This window comes from Rattus rattus, chromosome 8 (genome assembly GCF_011064425.1).
Source record: "Rattus rattus isolate New Zealand chromosome 8, Rrattus_CSIRO_v1, whole genome shotgun sequence".
Classification (NCBI taxonomy): domain Eukaryota; kingdom Metazoa; phylum Chordata; class Mammalia; order Rodentia; family Muridae; genus Rattus; species Rattus rattus.
The window spans coordinates 59,666,730-59,688,193 of NC_046161.1; the positions used below are offsets into that span (position 1 = coordinate 59,666,730).

Sequence of the window (21,464 nt, forward strand, 5' to 3'; positions counted from 1 at the left end):
TTTGTTGAGCCTTCAGCCCTTTGCCAATTCATTTTTTGTTTTTTTCCACTTTTACCTAAATTCTCCTATCAAACGTGAATGAATAAAATAGAAAAATAAAATCCAAAGGTTAATCAGAAAGCTAATTTTTAACTTATCACATACTTTTTTTGTTGTTGTTTTTTGTTTTTTGTTTTTTTTTCGGAGCTGGGGACCGAACCCAGGGCCTTGCGCTTGCTAGGCAAGCGCTCTACCACTGAGCTAAATCCCCCAACCCCCGACTTATCACATTCTTTTTTTTTTTTTTTTTCTTTTTTTTTGGAGCTGGGGACCGAACCCAGGGCCTTGCGCTTCCTAGGCAAGCGCTCACCGCTGAGCTAAATCCCCAACCCGACTTATCACATTTTTTAATTTAAAAAAAAATATGTGACGTGTATGGATGCTTTGCCTGTATGTATGCCTTTGTACTACACGCATGCCTGGGCTCAACAGGCAAGAATAGAGAGCCAGCTCTCCTGGAGTTGGAGGAGGGTTCTGAGCCACCGTGTAGGTACTGGAGATCAAACCCCGCATGCTCTGGAAGAGCAGCCAGTGCTTACACCACTAAGCCACTGCTCCGGCCCTAGTTCAGTCATATTACATGAACAACATAAAACACATGCTCAGGACTTGTGTGAGACTCACAGGAAGAACTGGACAAATACAGGGAGAGTAGCAGGCCATTCGAGTAACACTAAGTATTTAGCTGGAGTACCCGAGCTTGTGCTGTCTGAGAATTAGATGCAATAAGCCAACCAGTTTAATCACTCTAAACCCTTCCCGGTCTGCGTCCATGTGACTTTACAAAGCTTAGCTGGGATTACTCCAGCTGTTGTACGGCTCACGTCTTCATATTCTGTCCCAGAGAAGCCCTCCTGGGAATCACAAGGTAAGTACAAATTATGTCTTCTTTCTAACTAGCTTCATTTTTTTTGAATGATACATTAAAAAAAAAAAAAACTTCTTTCAGCTGATTTATCATTCTGGTTCACTTTGTGAGTTAAGCTGAGTGAACTTTGTACTGTACGTTTGCGTATGTCTACACAGAAGTTCCCGATGTGCCACGCCTGGCTGCAGCTGAAGATTTTGTTTCCAAAGCAGATTCCATTTGCCTTTGGAATGCATTTGTTTATCATAATCTCTGAAGCCAAAAAAATGAGGTGTTTGAGGCAGATGGCGTTAGACTTGTAACTGCACGTCAGCAGACAGTTGTTGACCTTATTCATGTGAAGATGAGGAAGCCAGGATTTGAGCTGTGTCCTTTGGAAGATGGCTTTTTGTTTTCCATTTTTCTGGGTACTGTAATTTAGGTGCTAAGAGGATAAGGAGTGGACAGGATTCCTGGCTTCCTGGTATTATTGATGGTTCTCCATCTTACTCCCTCAGACTAGCCTTGACTTACCTCATAGCTTGGCAGATAGAGCTCTTCATTGTCACTATGATGGTGCTACAAAGGACATGCTGACACCTCCGTAGTCTCATCCCCCAGATATTTCATAAAAAGTGGATGCTAAAAAAATACCCCAAGACCCCACAAAGGACGTGGGTTAAAACGAAGATGCCCATTGATACAATTGTTTTGAGAACCTTGAAGGTTCTAAGTGGGAATTGTCTTCAGACATAGTACATTTAAATGAAATCGTATAAACTGTCCTGTAAGACAGACTGTCCTGTTACTGTCCTACCTGCATGTGTGTCCTGGTTCACTGAGTACCCTGGGGACAGAGAGGATGGGCAGGGGGAGGTAGAAATGTACATCAGTTAGCAGAATGCTTGCCTAGCATGCATGAAGTCCTTCAACACTTAGCACCCCATAAAACCAGATTCCCATGCTTAAGGGGTGAAGGCAGGAGTATCAGAAATTGAAGGCCTCCTCGGCTATTTAGAAATTCAAGGATGGTCCGGAGGAACTGCCTTTAACTTGATTCAGGAAGGTTCCTGGAGAAGGCTGCTGTAGGCAGGTGATGTTTCAGCTCTGGGGAAAATAAAAGCTTTTAAATAGTGTATGAGAAGAGGCCCAAACGGAGACAGTATCAGGAGTAGCTGGCAGGGATGCTGTCGGGGCCAAGGGACCACTGCAAATGGAGGGCATTCAGGCTGAGGCTACATGGCTAAGAATTGAGCTATTGCAAATCTCCAGAAGTTTAATTTTTATTTGGAAAGCATCTGAGGGCTATGAAAAGAGGAAGGATTGGAGCTTAATTTTGCAGCTTGAAATGATCCTGCTTCTGGGTGTGGAACAAAAATACAGTAATAGTAATAGCACACGAGAAGATGAACGGAAGTGAGTTGTCCCAGTGAGGTGCCACCAGCATGGTAGCCATGGACATAGGGTGACGGGCACAGACTCTTAAACTTCGAGGAGGATTTGAGATGGTAAGAGTTAAGTGTCTGCAGCCAGAATACAGCAAATACAGAGGCGTATGCCAGCAGGAAACCACTGAACTGAGAACAGGACCCCTGTTGAAGGAATCAGAGAAAGAACTGCAAGAGCTTGAAGGAGCTCAAGACCCCATATGTACAGCAATGCCAAGCAACCAGAGCTTCCAGGGACTAAGCCACTACCCAAAGACTATACATAGACTGACCCTGGACTCTGACCTCATAGGTAGCAATGAATATCCTAGTAAGAGCACCAGTGGAAGGGGAAGCCCTTGGGTCCTGCTAAGACTGAACCCCTAGTGAACTAGACTGTTGGGGAGAGGGGGCAGCAATGGGGGGGGTTGGGAGGGAACACCCCATAAGGAAGGGGGGAGGGGGGGATGTTGCCCGGAAACCAGGAAAGGGAATAACACTCGAAATGTATATAAGAAATGCTCAAGTTAATAATAATAATAAAAAAAAATATTTGTCTGAAAAAAAAAAAAAAAAAAGAGTTAAGTGTCTCAGTGAGTCGGCACCTGGATGGGTCATCATCACACCGTGAGACAAAGCTCTGGGGAAGGGGGTTTATTTGGGGGAAGAAAGGTGAAATTCACTCGAGTTAGAAGCACTTGGAGGAGCTTTAGAGGCAGGTGTTCGTGTTTGGTCTCAGAAGGGACAGAATGTGAGGGTTGTTGGCAGGTAATTGAAGCTCTAAGCAAGGATGCAGTCCTTTAGAAGACATCGGAGAGTCATTCCGTGAGACCCCATCCCAGTCCCCAGCCCCGTACCTAGGTGTTGCCCGGTGGACAGGCCTCAGCTGGGAATCTGAGAAGTGCTGGACTGTAGTTTTTGGAGTCACTGAAGCACGAATACCCCTGCTTTCCTTGTGCACCCCACCCCCACCTCCACCCTATCCCAATACCTCAGGGCTTTCTCTGCCACCTAGTGTTTGGAGTCAGAACTCAAAATTCAGAATCCTCCCCAGGAGGACCCCAGACTACCCAAGAGTCTTGCTGCAGACTGCACATAGCATTTACATATTTGTGACCCATCACCCCATCCTGCAGGGTCTTGTATCTGCTTCCTGTTCCTTCTCCGGACGCCTGCTCTTGATTATTTTCCAGCTCACAATTCATCCTCCTACCCTTTGATAGCCAGGCAAATCTGATCTGTTTCCTAAAGCTTTCCCAAGCCCCACAAGGACTAGGCCGCCCCTCCCTCCCAGAGGCACTCCTCGGTGCATCGTTAAATGTTCTAACTCCCTCTGAGTTCACCCTGGCCCCTTGCTGTTCTTCAGAAAGAGATAGATCCTCAGAATCTTCAAACTAGAAGCCCATTCAGGACTGTGCAGAAAACAGTTGTTAGGGATGCAGATGTCAAGTGGAAGATGAGGAGAGAGGGATTGTTTTGTCTGTATCTCAAGTGGACAAGATTTTACACTTGAGCCTCAATAGAAGCTGGACCCGTCTCTGTAATTCAAGATTTCAGTGATAGCTGAGACTGAAAGCTAAATCTGACGATAGTAAAACCTGTGGAATTTTCCTGAGCCTCCTGTAACACCCTTTGACCTCACTGGTCCCTGTAACAATGAGCCAATCAAGCAGATTGTGGTGGTTACCCCAAGATTTGCTTGATCTTGCTCATAGAGGGGCATGAGAGCCACCCGCTGAGGTGCAGGGATGTGAATTCCGGCACGATGCATTGAGTCCTAAAGGCAGGAAGACACTGATGAGAATGGACAGATGGGGGAGGAGATAGGGGAATTAAGGGCTTTAGCCACCTGCCATCACGTGACCTGTCTGCTCCCAGATTACCCACCCTAGCTCTCCACAAGGCTGTCCGGCTAGGAACAGGATGACCGCCCAGTGACCCCAAGCAGCAGGGTTTTGTGTTGTCCTGTTGGTGATGACAGATTAATGTGTGGAACCAGAGCCACACCCTGGTCCAGGCTCCTACTGTTTGCAAACTGTCAGGCTATATCTGATCAGGTTACTTTGTACTTACTTTGAGGTTAAATCCATGTGAAAGAGGTTGGGTTTTTTTTTGTTTGTTTGTTTTTGTTTTTATTTTTGGTTTTTTTTTTTTTTTTTTTTTTTTTTTAAAGGGGTTTTTTGTTTTTTTTTTTTTTCCTTTAATTTTTTTTAGGTTTTTTTTGTTTTTTTTTTTTTTTTTTTTTTTTTTTTTTTTTTTTTTTTTTTTTTTTTGTTTTTTTGTCGCTGTTTTGTTTTGCTTTTTTCCAAAACAGCGAACTTCTTGCATTACTAAACCAAGGGCGAATACTATACAATGCCATCCAAAAGCTAAGTGATATGTAGATGAGTTTTTAATTCTAGGATTTCAGCCTTGGTAGATACTATGGACCAGTACTGACCACTTCCTTACATGCATGGAGGACTAGGACTTCTAACTTTAATCCAGTTTATCAGTATTGTCTTCATCGCTAGTCTTTTTCTTTGTGTGTATTTATATACACGTGATACTGGACAATTGACCAAGGGCTTCCTGTCTGCTAAGCAAGCACTCTTCCACTGAGCTCTTGCACTCTATAGCCCCAGCCCTTCTCTTCCTTTATGTAGAATATCACTAAATTGCCCAGGCTACACTTAACCTCATTCTAAAGCCCAGGTAGGCATTGAACTTGTGATGCTCCTGCTTCTCTCAGACTTCTGAGTAGCTGGGATTATAGACCTATGCCACCCAGACCTCTGCATCCTTGGTCTTTTTGTAAACTTCTTTCCAAAGCAGCCCCAAACTCGCATTTGCATAACCACTCAGGATCTGCTGTTCCTGCACAAACCGGATGGAACCATGAACTCTGGAGACAGAGTCATCTGTGCTGCTCTCATCTACAAGGATTACACTCTCACCCCAATGTGCCCATCTACGAGGGTTGTGCTCTAACCCACACCATCCTGCATATGAACCTGGCTGTCTTAGACCTGAAAGATCACCCCATGAAGATCTTGACTGAGCATGGCTACAGCTTTTGCCACAGCCGAAGGGGAAGTTGTCCATGACATCGAGGAGAAGCCGGGCTATGTCATCCTGGACTTGGAACAAGAGCTGGCCATTGCTGCATCCTCCTCCTCCCTGGAGAAGAGCTACTAGCTACCCTACAACCAGGCCATCACTATTGGCAAAAAGCAGTTCCATTGCGTCCAGGCATTCTTCCAGCTTTCCTTCCTGGCTATGAAATCCGGCGATATCCAGAAAACTGTCATTTTCATGTACCCAGGCATCATCAGCAAGGTGCAGGAGATCACTGCTCTGGCTCCCAGCTCTGAGAAGATGGAGGTCATTGCTTCTCTGAGCACAGGTACCCTGGATTGGCAGCCGCATCCCGACCTTGCTGTTTACTGTCCAGCCAATGTGGATGGACAAGCCGAAGAACAATGAATCCAGCTGCTTCATCACCCACCGACAGTGCTTCTGGGTACAACTTTTCTCAACAAAACCTAACTTGTGCAGGCAAACAAAAGTAAGACAACATTGGCATGGCTTTGTGTTTTGTTTTAATTTTTGTTTTGTTTTGTTCTGGTGCTGTTGACTCAGGGTTTAAAATCTGCAACAGCGAAGGCGACCACAGTTGGTTGGCGTCCTCGAGGTTGTACTCTGTGGCTGAACATTGATTGTACATTTTTGTTTAATAATTCCAATGAGATGATTGTTACAGGAAGTCCTTCCCCCTACTCTAGAAAGGAAGATGGCTCAGTCCGTGCCGAGTTCATGAAAGGGAAGTGACAGTATTGCTTTTGCATAAATTATACTCATTGCAGATTTTTAAAAAATGTTTCTGCCTTAATACTTTTTAATTTTTGTTTTTATTTTCGAATATTCAGTCATCATGGCCTCCTTTTTTGTTCCCCAAGCTTGAGACATGTGAAGCCTTTGGTCTCCCTGGGCGTGGGCTGAGACGGTAACGCAGCCAAAGGCTGACCTGTGCTCAGTTTTCAGATCGGTTTAATAAAGTGAACGACTTACAAACACTCAGAAGAAGAAGGATCTGTTCTAGAATAGAAGGATGACCCACCTGCTCGGAGCCCTTGCTGCTCTTTGAATGGACCTGGGTTTAGTTCCCAGCACCTACACATGGTGGCTTACAACTGTGACTCAGTTCCAGGACATCTGATGTCCTCTCCTAGTCTCTAAAAGCACAGGGCACAACATGCAGGCAGGCAAAACATTCAAAATTTAAAAGAGAAATATTTGTTTATCCCAACACGATGGCACATACTCTTTAAGCTTCATTGTCTTGTCTTTGCCGTTTACATCTGGAACTGTAGGGTTGAAGTTAGCACATGAGGTGAGGGAGAAGCCAGTGATTCCCAGTCCTGAGGTTCTTTCCTGCTGAGCAAGGGACGCTACCATTACATATGTCTTCAGGCCCAAGACCGTTACTTTTTTCCCCCTCAAGGCGGATATTATGTTGACTCAGAACATTTATTGAAAAGTCTTTTCTACTGTTCTACAGAGCAAAATATCTCATTAGTCAAGGGTCTGTATTGTGTGGTCTGTCTCTGCACTATTCACTCTTCTGCTCCCTGTGAAGGGACTTGGGTCACCTGCCACCCACGGTCGGTCGGTCGGTTGGTTGGGGGATATTAGTGTTTGCTTGTTTGTTGTTTTGGTTCGTTTGCTTGTTTTTTAGCTTTTGAAAAAAGGGTCTTACTATGTAGCCCTGACTGCTTGGCCCTCACTACATAGAAGGGGCTAGCTTGGACTCACAGATACTCTCCAAATTCTGTCCCCCAGTGGTAGAGTTCGGGTTCTCCATCTGTCTCTCTTGGTATGCCTCTTTCCCACATCTCTGCCTGGTGCTAGGGAGATGGCTCGGTGCTTACAAGCACTTTCTGTGCGTACAGAGGCCAACAGTTAGGCTCCAAACCCCATGTCGAGCAGCTCTCAACTGCCTGCATCTCCACCCCCAGGCGATCCAGCACTCTCTGGGAACCTGTGCACAGGATCCCGGGAATCAGCTGCATTCATGCAGACACACATACAAGGTAAAAGAAACTGTCCTGGCTTTTCTTGGTTCTTTGTATCCCATTTAATTTTAGAATTAGCATGCCAAGTTACACCAAAACTGTGATAGAATTTTGATCCTTGGGATCCATACATTAGTTTGCAGAGAATTATGTATTGAAGTTTATCATTTTCGACCAGGGTATGTTCCTCCATTTAATCTAATAACTTTTGGTTTTCTATGCAGAAGCCTTACACATACTGTGTTAGATTAAGTCCTGTTGGTGGCTATAATATCAGTAAATACCAGTTGTCTATTTTTTAATAAGTCACTCTTATTTATTTATTTATTTATTTATTTAGGTTTTTCAAGGCAGGGTTTCTCTGTGTAACAGCCCTGGCTGGCCAGGAACTCTCTTTGTAGACCAGGCTGCCCGTGAACTCACAGAGATGTCTGCCTCCCCCTGGCAGTGCCGGGATTAGAGGTGTGGGCCACTAGGCCCTGCTTCTTTAATTACATTTAAAAAAGGCTTTTACATGGCTTGTTGTTTGCATATAGGGAAAAGTTACTTTGTATGTCGACTGTGTATCCAGTGTCCTTTCCAAATCGTGTTACTAATTTGAAGAGTTCTGTTCATAGATTCCTTTGGACTTGGCTCTAATAACTGTGTCATCTACAAATAACAGTTGTTTTCCTTCTTTCCAATCTGTTTCTGTATTAGCTTTCTCCCTTCTTGCACAAGCTAGCATCTGGTGTCATGCTAAACAGAAGAGCTGGTGGTCTGATACCCTTGCTTCACCGCCAGCCCTAAGAACATCTTTCATTATTTCCTGGAATGGAGCGTTTGCTGTGATTGGTTAGATTCCTCAGTTGAGGAAGTTGCCTTTTAGCCTATAGAGATGTATACTTTGTTGTTGTTGTTGTTCTTTAAAAATCTATTATTTCATTATTGTATATATGTGCACGTGCATATACATTGTAGCATTTAGGTGGAGGTTGGGGGACAACTTGCAGAAGAACGCCCCAGGTTTGAATTACCAAACCAGGAAAATAATTGAAAAATAATCTCGTAATGTTTTAAGTAAGTTTATAGTTTTCTATTGGGGCCTATTCATAGCTATCTTGGGGTGCATGCAGCCTGTGGGCCCGGCTTGGACATGCCTGATAATGTAACTTAGACATAAAACAGCTCTGGGTTGTACTCATTTCTTCTCTGAACAACACTGGCTGCTACATCTTTTCCTTCCAGCTGTGAGGGCCACCGCATAGGAGTGTGTGGCCGGAGCCCAGTTCTGAGGACCCGACACCCTCTCCCTGCCATCTGGCTACTTGTGCAGCCCTTCTGAGACTGTTCCACCATTCTCTGGCAGAATGAATGCCCTCGATGGTGTCCCCTTCAAGGTGCCCAAGGGCTTTGTGATGGACACAGAGCCCCACCCTGTGCCTGAGCTCAGTGTCCGGGACTGTAGAGAACTCCTGCTGGGCACGATGGTAAGTGGATTTGAGTGTCTAACTTTGTCCTTGGATCTGATGTCTGAGGCTGAGCCCCTGAGGCCTGTCTCTTGATTGTAAAGGGAAGCTTGGGTTGCTTTCCAATAGTCTGGGCAGTTTGAATATAAGTCACAAAGTTCCGTGGAGAAGGCTGGTGTCTGGGCGATGAGGTTGTTTACCCAGGTCAGCTGAGAGCTGTGAGAGCCGCCTGTGGAAACTGCTTGTCACGGCCAGCATACTCCAGTTCGTCCTCTCTCCTCATCAGCTGTTAGAGTCCCTCTTGGTAAGACTATCCCCAGAATCCTCTGTTAAAAGTACAAACAGCTAGCTGGGTGCACACCTTTAATCCTAGCACTCGGGAGGCAGAGGCAGGTAGAGCCTGGTCTACAGATCAAGTTCCAGGACAGCCAGGGCTACCTAGAAAGACCCTATCCAAAAACAGTGCAAGTAGCTCTGAGGGCACATCAGGGCGGGTTAGGAGTCCACAGACGGAGCAAGCATACTGCTGGAGGCTCAAAAGAGTCTCGTGCTCTGCCGAGTTGGTACCACAGGCAACCTCAGGACAAAAACGACTTAGCTTTCCATGGAGTCAAGTCTAGGGGAGAGATATGTTGTATTTTTACTAAAACACGGGGCTGCAGCTGCGGCTAAAGTGGAATAGTTACCCATAGTATCACAGGGTAGACACAGATTTTAAAAATTAAGATTCCCAGGAACTTTGAAGCTGTCTGGTGCTCCCGTGCGTGGTAGCATGTGCTACTCAATCCAAGCACCGAGGAGGCTGAGGCCGGAAGAGCCTGGGTTCCCATGCAGCCTGGGCTACGTAGTGAACACACGTCAAAAACAAAACAGTAATAAAAAGCGCTTACCAGGTTTGCTCATGAGAAACCTGAAGTCCAGAGAATGAAGATTTATTCAGTAATTGCTGGTGGTTTTTGTCTGTTTGTTTTTGGAGGTTTGTTTTGTTTTGTTGTTGTTGTTGTAGACAGGACTTTGGGTTGCCTAGATGGTCTTAAGTCACTGTGTGGTCAAGAAGAATCTTGAATTCCCTGGTTTCCTGCCTCTACTTCTCAAGGGCTGAGCTCACAGGTGTGCATAGCCTTACCCAGTCTGTGTGGTGCTGGGGTTGGAACCCAGAGCTTTCTGTATGCTAAGCAAGCCCTCTGCTGTCGAAACTAAACCCCCAGGCGGATGCAAGAGTGTTTTGAGGTAGCTGTTGCTCAGTGACATGTTGGATGATGAATGGTTTTATGTGTGTGTGTGTTCAATTTTCTGTGCATGGGTGTTCTGCCTGCATGGTATGTATGTGTGAGGGTGTCAGATACCCTGGAACTGGAGTTACAGAAAGTTGTGAGCTGACATATGGGTGCTGGGAATTAAACCAGGGTCCTTTGGAAGAGCAACCAGTGATCTTAACCGCTGAACCATCTCTCCAGCCCCGAGTGGAGGATTTTTAAATATTAGCATTTACCCTGATTACTTTATTAATTCATCACTCGATTTGTCCATCATGCCAAGGTTTACCACTAATTTGTTATGATGTCTATTGGCCCCAGAATTATCTCTAAGGGAAGATGGGAGTGGTCTCTGAGGATACCTAAAGTTTAGAGCCAGGAAATTTCCCCAACTGACAATTGAAGAGGGTCCCCAAGCTATGCCGCATGGCTGTGGCTTGCCACAGCTGAGCCTCATGTCGTGCATTCTCTGCAGTATGACTTCAGCCTGGAAAAGAAGGCTCTCTTCTGGGTGGAAGCAGCCGTCCGAGGATCTTGCCCCCATCAGTGCAATGACCTGGGGATTGCATCAGCCCCTCCAGCCTGGTTCCTGCTGGTGAATCCAAACTACGGTCAGGTGCCTGAACCTGCTGAAATCAGAGACCCAGAGACTGGACAGCAAGAATCTCCTGAGGAGGAGGACGAGGAGGAGGAAGAAACAGAAGAGAAGAGGGACGAGGAAGAGGCCTCCTCTACCAGCGAGGAAGGGATGGACTCCAGCAGCCCTCAGCCCGGTTCCCCTACAAGCCATCGTCGCTGCTCCCTGGATGTGCTGCGAAACATGAGGTCTGAGCTGGCTGATGCCAGGCGACGGCTCTCGGAGAGCAGACTAGCCACATGTCCTCGAGCCCTCCTGCACCGCTTCCGAGCCCACCGCACGCTGAGCCTGAGCGCCAGCCCAGCTCCAACCCCTGGCCCAGCACCGCAGCCCCCCAACGTCTCCGAGCTGCCCCCACGACCCTCCACTGCCGGCGCCATGCCTCCATTGCGGAGCCACAAGCCTACAGTAGCTGTAAGAACTCACCTCCAAGGCCACAGGCCCCAAGCCAAGTTAAGGGTCCCCAGTCTAGGACCCGTCCTTCCTCCCTACAGTGCTCCCAACCTGCTCTCACACGGCCCTGTCGTCCTTCCAGCAGCCTAGTATATTCTACCCAGAGGCTCACCCTTCTCTTGATTTCACACAGGGGCACACATCACAACGATTAATAACCTCCATCTTTCTCTTGCAATGTAATATGAATTCTTTTAGTTGAAGGGTGGGATAACACTATTTTTGTTTCCTGCACCTAGCAGTAGACCCCACAGACAGGGGGCGCTCAATGAATGCCTGTTGAAGACTCAGATCTAAGGTTTCTTGCTGAGAAGCCTGGAGAAGCTGGAGGCTCAGTCAAGAAAGATTCAGTTGCTTCCCACCAGACACCCATAGGACAAAGAGGATTGGTCAAAAGGATGTGGAGAGAGGCCCAGGCTTGGCTATGAGATCAGTTTTTGACAGACAGGGCTGAAGACAGACAGAGCTAGGAAGACCAGGGTAGAGGGAGTACATAGTTAGTTCCCAGGAAAGAAGTGAGCCCAGAATCCAGAGAAACCTAAGCGTGGGCAGCTCAGGTGTGCCCAGTTTTTTTTTTCTGTTTGTTTGTTTGTTTTACACAGTTAGGCTTGTAGTACTCAATATTAGTTTCACATGTTGCCCCAACCTTATTCTAACTAGCACTTTTTTTCTTTTCTTTTTCTTTTTTTTTTTTTTTCGGGGCTGGGGACCAAACCCAGGGCCTTGCGCTTGCTAGGCAAGTGCTTTACCACTGAGCTAAATCCCCAACCCCAGGTGTGCCCAATTTTGTATATATATTTTTCTTTTAAGTGAAATCCCGCTCCACTCCCACCCCAATGAGTACATTTCAGAGTCTGCAAGCCCTGGCACCGGGAAGATTGAGGTAGACCCAGACTGGCAGCAGAATGTGGTGGCTCTGACACAGCTTTGTGCCCCACAGTTAGAAACTGCATTGCTACAGAGTAAGACCAAGGAGAAATTAAACCCAAAAGACAGAGTCTGGGAAGTCTGGCTGAGTAGCTAGACCACCCTGTGCCACCCTCTCTACTTATATATGGGTCAGTGTGACAAAGGAGGGCTTTGAGAGCTGGACAGACGCCAGGTATTGATACCAGAATGGCTCTTTCTGATTATGATCAACTTAATTAGCAGAACATGGTGGTAGACACTTGTAATCGGAGCAACTCGGGAGACTGAAGCCTGAGGATTGCCAGTGTGAGGCCAGCCTTCGCTATGTGGCTACTTTAAGGCTACATAGTTATAAAACAAGACATTGTCTAAAACAGTTAACTTGAGGAACACTGGTGGGGCAGAGCTGGGGCAGGAGGATGAGGCATAAGGAAACCCAGGCAGACTTCAGCTAAGTCTTTCAAAGACAAGTGATGGCACCACTCAGATCTGAGTGCTCCCCAACTTACAGTGGAAAGGAGGGGGTCATCGCAGAGCATCCCCTGTGATGTGGTAGCAGTGGGAAGTTCATAGCCTCAAGCATGCACCAGGACCCCAAGGGCAAGGTTGTTGCAGTTTGTTGCAGTTTCCTCTCCAACCCGAATCGGCCCGTACAAAGAAAAACGCAACTCAATTAATATGAAAACAATCTAGCATCTAGATTAGGCAGATCCACCCTACACTGTCCTATTCCTAGCTCCCAAATCCCTCATCCCTTGCACCTTTTATTTGCCAGGTCTCCAGCTTCTCCTTATCCCACTACAACTCTCTCCTCGCTTCTTTCCTTTCTCTCCCCTGACTCCTCCCCTCTCGCTCCCGACTCCTCCCTCCGCCCAAATCTCGAGCTCTTGCTTTTATTTTACAAATTCAGAAAGAACTCCAAGGCAAACCACAACACAAGGTTTTCCCTCAGGGGAGGGGAGAGGTCTGATGGTGTGCCACCAATGACCTGCTAGTTTGATTCTTAGTCATGATGCCAGTCAAACACAGGAACTCTTCAAGCTACCTTTGGTAGTGTAGCATTTGCCTAAGAACTCTACATGCCAAGTTCTGTCATTGGGCCTAGCTTAACCAAACTGCAAGAGAGTGTGGCTAGGGAGACAGTTCCTCTCACTAAGTTACTGGATATGGCGGCCTCAAGGTGGGTTCATATCACAAATGGGTACTGGGTTGGATCACTGACTTCTCTGGACCTGGCTTCAATCTGTAAATTCTGTAATTGCATATTCTCCCCCTCCCCCAGACAGGATCTTATGTAGCCCAGGTTGACCTCAAACTTGCTGTATAATGGTAGCTGAGGATAACTTTGAACTTTTTATCCTCTTGCATCTGGGGTTACAGGTATACACTGCCAAGCTCTGTGTACTGAACCCAGGACCTTGTGAGTTCTAGGCAAGCATGCTACCCATTGAGCTATACACTTTGTCTGTCTTTTGGTCTTTCTTCCTCATCTGGCCTCTCACTATGCTACTGAGGCTCAACTTGAATTCCCGAGTCAAGCAATCCCCCTGCTTCAGCTCCCAAGTAGCTATGACTACAGGCGTGTGCCACCACACCCCGACTACCTATCGTATTTCATTGGCAGCGTTGCAAGGCCGAAGGGAAACAGTAGTTCTTGCTGACAGCTTCTGCATACTGGGCCCTCTGCTAATTAATCACCATGCTCACGCTCTGATTTATGCCTCCTAACAGTCTGACGAGGTAGTTCTAAGATGGCTCTGTTGACATCTGAGAAAGGGAACAGAAAATGAGAACCAGGGCCTGCAGGACCCAACGCTCTCCACAGTGGGTAGAAAGTGGGACGCCATCTTCAGATGTTCGGCCACACTGTGACCTCCTGTGCTTACTGACATGCCATCCCGTCTGTATTTCAGTCCCTCAGCCCATACACCTGCTTGCCACCTCTTAGGGAGACACCCCAGCCCCTCGCCTCCTGTAGACTGCATCGTGATTCAGCACCTGACCTGCTGTCTGCCCTGACCAAAGAGGAGCAAGACCTCATCGGGCCAGTGGTCGCCTTGGGCTATCCCCTGGGAAGGGCCATCGTGGCACTGCAGAAGACAGGGAGGCAGAGCCTGAGCCAGGTGAGTGGGCCCAGGGCGGAGGGGCTGCGTGCTACAGCCAGGAAAGGTGACCGTGTCCTCTCTTGCAGTGCTGGAGGTCAGCACATGGCCTTGCGCGTAGTAGGCCAACTCTCCACCACTGATCCAGAGGCTCTGCCCTGCTTCCATCTCTTTAGAGGTAGAACCTCAACTTGGCCCAAATTGCCAAGCTAGTGATCGAATTTTTAGGCCTCATTGTTCTCTCCTCCACAGGACTTCCCCAGAAATCCCTATGGCTGTTTAAGGCTCTCCATAGTCAAACCCCTATCCTAGTCCATCCAAATGGAGCCTGAAGCTTTAGGCAGTCAAGACCTCTCTAGAACTGTCCAATAGGACAATCTCTGAGAGAATGTGTGTGTGTGTGTGTGTGTGTGTGTGTGTGTAAAGGCCATACATAAATAAGTCAGCCTCAGGTATCTTCCTCAGATACTGTCACGTCCTTTTAGATAGTCTCTTACCTCTATGTGATATTTGCTGACTCAGTTAGGACGGCTGCCTCAGTCCAGTGATTGGTGATACTTGCCAACCAGGCCACATTTCTTCAGAAAACTAGGCCAGTTCGTTCCAAGAGTATAAGAGCAACGCTTCAAGGTCACCTGGGCCCAGCCTTCAAATTGTTCAGTTATTTCCACCTCATAGACCAGTCCAGACTTAAAGGGTAGAAGAGGACTCTGCCTTGTGGTTGGAAAGTTTACAAAAGAACCCTAACCATTGTCAGCCTACCACAGAGAAGGTTTCCTGAGTAGTTCCACACACCGAGGTGGACTTCAAGGCTAGGGGAGCTCTGACTCTGAGATAACCAGGGCTTCTGTTACAGAACAATACAAGGTGCTACCTAACCAGCCTAGAGTGGGAGGGATGAGAGGCAGGCTCCTGGGACTCAGGAAAGAAAAAGAAAACTGGGGGCCAATTAGGGGTACATTGAAGCCTAGGTCAGAACTTTGATACATGACCCAATACACAAAAGGGTCTTGTGAGAGGACTGTGACCAGGGATGGGCCGTGTCGGTGAATGCCACTCCCTTAACCCACACCCCTCCCAGTGTGCCAGCTCCACTCTACACCATTTTCTAAACATCGGGATTCTTTGTAGTTGGGAAGCTGACCCCAAGACAGGTAACGATTCCTCAACTCCTTCTGTAATGGAGAATTAGTTAATTGGTTTCCGGCGTGTTGTACACACGCATTGCACCCACCCAAGAGCTCTGGATTCACAAATGAAACACACACACACACACACACACACACACACACACACACACACACACGCGCGCGCGCGCGCGCACACACACGCACACACACACAGGCCAGCTAATTTTGATATGCCTTGACTAGTTCGATGGCTGGGTACTTCTAAACCTCTCCAGCGCTAGCACACACTTCCCTCTGGTATCCCTGAGTTACCATCTTTTAAAATCTACATTTCAGGGGCTGGGATTTAGCTCAGCGGTAGAGCGCCACCTAGGAAGCGCAAGGCCCTGGGTTGGTCCCCAGCTCCGAAAAAAAAAAAAAGAACCAAAAAAAAAAAAAAAAAAATCTACATTTCATGTCTGCTGCCCCAGACTTAATCAGGAAAGTGATTAAGAGCCACTTTCCCAGATTCTTACATGATGGTGGGCGTTTAAGTCTGCTCTCTTTTCTTCCCCATCACAGGAATTATCCTCTCTTCTTCCTTTCTCCCTTGGTTCATTGCCTACCCCCCCACCCCCCCCCTCTCTCCACCCCCACCCCCGCCCCTGCACTCCATCCCCACCCCTGAGAAAGTCCTCCTCTGTCTCCCTGCCCAGCCATTGGCTGTATGACAATTCTTTATTACCAATCAAAGCCAGCGGGGGTGGGGGGGCAGGGGAGGGTGAGGTAAGGGATCCTCAGGTCTGGAGCTGAATAAAGACAAAGCATTAGAACCAATTTGGATCGACACCCCCACCCCCCTGCCTCTTGAAAGATGTTTTGGTTAGTAAGTCCCTTCTGTCCTAGATAAATAACAGATGGCCCACAAGAGAGGACATTGGCTTATGGGGACTTAGAGAAATGTGGAAACAAGTGTAGGCATTGCTCACTCTCCCTCCCTCCCTCCCTCCCTCCCTCCCCCCTTCCCTCCCTTCCCAGCCTTGATGTGTCCTGTGCTGCCTGGAGGACAGGCATGAGTGACACAGGAGGCTGTTCATGGGCCAAGTGCAGGTCCGCTAAGGGACACTAGATAAACCAGGCTCCCTTTGAGGGTTTCTTTGAGGAGTATATGTTTGGAATCAGTAACTCCTGGGACTTTATCCTGGGGCCTGAGGTGATGTCCTTATCCACCTTGAGCCTGAGGCAAGCCTGGGAGCTTCTATAGTCCCACAGGCCCGGAAGCCGACCAACTGAGCAGTACAAGGTACAAACGCAGTTCCCCAGGCCTGGTTCCCAAGGAACCATCAGTGGATCTGCAGATGGTCCTGACAAGGAGTTTGGCATGGCATATGGGGAGTCAGCTCTTTGGTGAGCCTGTGACTTGCAGACTTGGCTGCTCATTAGAATCTCCTGGAAGGGCAGCCGTAAGACTCAGCAGATGGAAGAGAAACCCGGAGAACCTGGGCTGGTAAAGGTGGACGGAGAATTGACTCAGAAGTTGCCCCCTGGTGTCCACACATAGTGTACATGTGCTCTTCCCCTCCACCACACATCATCCAGACACAATTAATAATAAATAAAGCATTTTTGAGACAGGGTCTCTTGGCTGGTAAAAACTTGCTATGTTGACCAGGCTGGCCCCGGAACTCAGAGATCCTTCCGCCTCTGTTTCCCAGTGCTAGGATTAAAAGCATGGGCTACATACACAGCTCTGAGTAAATGCTTTTTAAAGTTAAAATCACCCAGAGAATTGGGCTGGGTGGTGGTGGTGAACACATTTAATCCCAGCACGCAGGAGGCACAGGCAGGTCTCAGTTCGAGGCCAGCCTGGTCTACAGAGTAAGTTCCAGGATAGCCAGGGAGACAGAGAGAAACCTTGTTTCAAATGAAATAAAACAAATAAACAAACCACCTGGAGAGACATAAGATTGTCCCCCAAGTCCAGGCTCTGTCCCAAACCAGTCACGAAGCTCTCTGCTGGTGAGACCCTATCAGCAGTGTTCAAAGCTCCCTGAGTAGTTGTGACAAGCACCAAGGCTGAGAACGTGTGCTGTGAAGGAGCATTCGCCATCTGTCCCCTGTCCCCCTCCCTGTCTGGAGGTGACAGTTTCTCCCTAATCCCTGTCTACTGTCATGCCAGCTCAGATCCCCTCCTGCAGCCCGAGGCAGCTGGTCAGAGTGACAGAGAGGCTCTGAGAGTTCAGTGATATGGAGCCTCGCTCTAAGGCTCTCTGACAAGCCCTCGGCTCTGCCGGTCCCTCCGTGCCCTCAGCTGTGAGGGATGGGGGTGTATGGCTTTCACATGCGCTCAGAGCCAGGTCTGGGCGTCCCACAGTGCCTCTCTCAGGAGATCAGGCTCCCTTCGTGCTTCCCCAGCCATTTGGCCTCCAGGTCCGGGCTGCCTGCTCTTAGCCGCTGCTTGCTGAAGCTCCCTGTGCTGGGAAGACCAAGAGCTCCAAGAGTTTGAAAACCACATGGCTAGACAGTCTGTGCCCCAGCCGGCTCTGAAGGTCAGCAGAAACCCGACCTACTCCTTCCCAGCCACACGCATGGTTCTCACAGCCTAGAGCCTTGGGCTGGCACCTGTCCCCTGATGTGAATTGCCCAGCCCTGGCATAGCCTCCCGTGTCTGGTTTATCTCCTCCGCTAAGCTGTGAGTTCCTTGACTGTTGTTCTTAATTCGTTTTATGAACATGGTGCATTCTTTGTGCTCCTTTGCCTCCCCTGCTGGTGCAGTGCTGACTGACTAACCTCCCACTGTGGGACGGAAGTGACTGGACATAAATACAGGATGAAGCAGTGTGAGTGGCACTGGGTGGGCGGAGCCTAAGAGCCCCAGGGATGGCCCAGTAAAGACAGAGTTTGCAGAGGCCTCCTGGGAGGAGAACAGGGCCGGCCTTGGATGGGGAGTTGGACAGAGGCCTGGAGAAAATGAGGAAGCTGAGACTGTGAGCAGGCCAGAGTAGGGTGAAAGGGGGCACATTTGTTTGGGAGACAGGGTTTCATATGGCCAGGCTGGCTTCAAACTCACTATGTAGCTAAGAGTGATCTTTAACTTAAATTATTAGTGTGTGTGTATGTTGTATTTGTGTAAACGTGTGTGCAAACGCAGACACTAATGAGTGCATGAGAGACCAGAGAAAATGTCCTGGTCTGTCATTCTCTGCTCCATTCCCTTGAGACAAGATCTCCCACTGAACCCAGGGCTAGGCTGGCAGCCTCCCAGCCCCCGGCATTCTGCTTCTGCCTCTACAATGCTGGTATGTGGCAACATCCAGATTTTTATGCAGGGTTGGGGGGGCTGGGCACTTGAACTTGGGTCCTCACATTATGATACAAGCCCTCTGACCCACGGAGCCAGCTCCTCAGCCTTGACCTTGAACTTCTGAACCTCCCCAGTGCACCATCGTCCCCAGTTACATGCTGGTGACTGGACCTCATACACAATAGGCAAGCACTCCACCAACGTAACTACCTTAAGGCAACGCTTAGTTTTTCATTGTCTGTGTTTTGAGTCAGGTCATGCTATATTACTGGCGAGCCTCAAGCTTCCAGTAGGAAGGCTAGCCTGGATCTAATGAGCCTCAGGTGATGCTACTTACCCTGAAGGCAAGAGAAGCCCTGCCCCCATGATGGAATCAGGGGGTGATTAGAACAGGTTTTCGGGGAGAAGTGCTCCAGGAGAAACTTCCTGGTGCTTCCCTCCCCAGCTCTAGTGCAGACTGTGGCCCGGGGTGTGGGGGGCTGAGGAGGGTGCATAGAGATAGGCGAGGAGGTTCTTTTTGCATTTAGGCGCTCCTCTGAGAAGATAGCTAAGCTGATGTTAGGACATGTGGTGGCTGAGGTGAGGTTGAGTTACTTGCTTAAAGCCTGTCCCGGACCCCACTTAGGCTCTGTGAACATATGAACAGCCCTTTTCTTGGATTCTCTCCCTCAACTTGGAACATTTATTGAGGACCTGCTGTCACTCTGCTGGTTCTCAAAGGAAGCCTGTTCTGAGTCTGTTGGCTTCCTCTTACCTGTGACGGGTTGTCCAGTCTGCATGGCCTTAGTGAGACCCTCAGGTGGTTCCCCAGCATACCCCTGACACTCCTCTTACTGTCTCTCTGCCTCTGCCTTCTTTGGCCCAGTTTCTCGGCTACCTCAGTGCCTGTGAAAGGCTGCTGCGGCAGGGCTACGATGAGGCGCTGGTGGACGAGGCCATGGAGATGTTCCAGTTCTCTGAGCATCAGGTCAGCTGGGCCTCCCGCTTGGTCTCTAGGGAATGGAAGCATGGGGTGCAGGGGTGCAGTGCCCCCAGAGCAGCGTGTGGACTGGTCAGAAGAGAACGGGCCTGCTCACACTGGGGAGAAAGTACTGACTTAGAGAAGCACCTTCTTTCTCCATGTCCCCAGAGGAAGATGCCAGGCAGTGGCCAGCGTCAGGCTTCCTTAGTGAAGGGAGTGCAGTTTTCTGGGATGGTTGGAGGGTCTGTAGGCACCGGAGACGGGGATACTCAGGACTGAGGCCCAGTGATAAAGTACCCTTTGTGCCTCCTCTTCAGGCAGGGGAGTTCCTGCGGCTCTGGCAGCAGTTCAGTGACATGGGCTTCCAGCAAGACCGGATCAAGGAGGTGCTGTTGGTCCACGGCAACCAGCGTGAACAAGCCCTGGAGGAGCTGGTAGCCTGTGCCCAGTGACAAACCAGGACGCTGTTTGATGCATGACTGACAGTGGGGTCAGTCCTGCCACCCATCCCAGCTGTATCATCAAAAGATAATGCTGGGTTTGGGGATTTAGCTCAGTGGTAGAGCGCTTGCCTAGCAAGCACAAGGCCCTGGGTTCAGTCCCCAACTCCAAAAAAAAAAAAAAAAGAAAAGAAAAAAAAAAAAAGATAATGCTGGTGGTGGTGGCACACACCTTTAGTCCTAGCACTGGAGCTGCAGAGGCAGGTGGATCTCTGAGTTCAAGGCCATCCTGGTCTACACAGTGAGTTCCAGGACAGCCAGGGTTGCATAGAGAAACCCTGTCTTAAGAAAACCAAACACAGTAATCATAATAAATGAAATAAAATAAAATAAACAAAACCTAACAAGACCAAACTCAGGTGTGGTGTCACATGCCTTTAATCCCATCACTGGGGGAGGGGGCAGATTCAGACAGATTCTTGAGTTCAAGTTTAGCCTGGTCTATAGAATTACAGGAGAGCCATCGCTACACAGAGAAAACTTATCTTGAAAAACAAAGCAAAAGCAGCAACGTTAGCAGCAAAACTGCTAGGTCTAACAAAGCATCGCATGCTCACCATGCAGCTCAGAGAGGCCTAGGTACCCGTAGATCTCAAACAGCAGCCTCCCACTTTCTAGAGGCAGCGGGGAGAGTGTGGTGGGGTTGAGAAGGTTGAAGTTGCTTCTAGCCTGCGTTTAAGAGACCTCCAGGGACTAAGGGGACCAACCTGTGGAGTGGCCTGTGTGACTCAGGCAAGCAGAGGTCAGAGGCCAAAGGGCTAGTGCCCTGCCTCTGACCCAAAGTTCTTGGGTTCATTCTCTCTCATTTTCTTTGGTCTGTAAATCAAGCTGGAGCCCGGGTCTGTGGAAAACCCAAGGAGAGTGCCCTTGTCTGTCAGGGCTTCACTGCCCTGTTCAGCTGTGAACTGGGGACCTCTGTAAGCTGAACAGCGAGTTAGGGACAGTTACCCAGGTCTCCTGAGGACAGCAGAGCCCTTTGCCCATCACCCCACCACGGACCCCAAACGACAGAACCGAGTGACTGTCGGTTGGAACCTCTCAACCTGTGGGTCGGAAATGTCTGGTTTTCTCATTTATTCCCACAGCTACAGAAGGAAACACAGCAGCATCTGTATCCAAACTCAGAACCCCTGAGCAATCCTCTCCCCCAGGGACCACGCCTCTCTGATCAGCAGTTAAAACATCCAAAATAAAGGATTATGGGAGGACCAGTTGGGAAATGGTGACTGCATGACTCATATTAAGGGTCAGGATATCAGCAGATGACACACACAGGCTACCTGAAGTTAGACCACTACAGGGGAGACCACGGAGGTGCTGTAGTCTAAGCCCCAGGCAAAGCCAAGCCAGGCCCAAAAAGCAGATCCAGTCTTGCTACCCGTGACCCCGCTGTCCTCTTAGATGTCTTCTCCTTTTTT

At 48.5% G+C, this 21,464-nt stretch overlaps 1 protein-coding gene across 1 annotated transcript; it reads left to right on the forward strand.

Moving 5' to 3' along the window:
• The first annotated feature begins 7,826 nt into the window (after positions 1 to 7,826).
• On the forward strand, positions 7,827 to 20,077 carry Ubap1l (ubiquitin associated protein 1 like). The gene is made up of 5 exons (XM_032910580.1): positions 7,827 to 8,836; positions 10,547 to 11,122; positions 13,984 to 14,193; positions 19,451 to 19,552; positions 19,864 to 20,077. The coding sequence occupies exons 1-5, from the start codon at positions 8,717 to 8,719 to the stop codon at positions 19,996 to 19,998; spliced, it is 1,143 nt and encodes a 380-aa protein (XP_032766471.1). The 5' UTR covers positions 7,827 to 8,716; the 3' UTR covers positions 19,999 to 20,077.
• Positions 20,078 to 21,464: the final 1,387 nt, after the last annotated feature.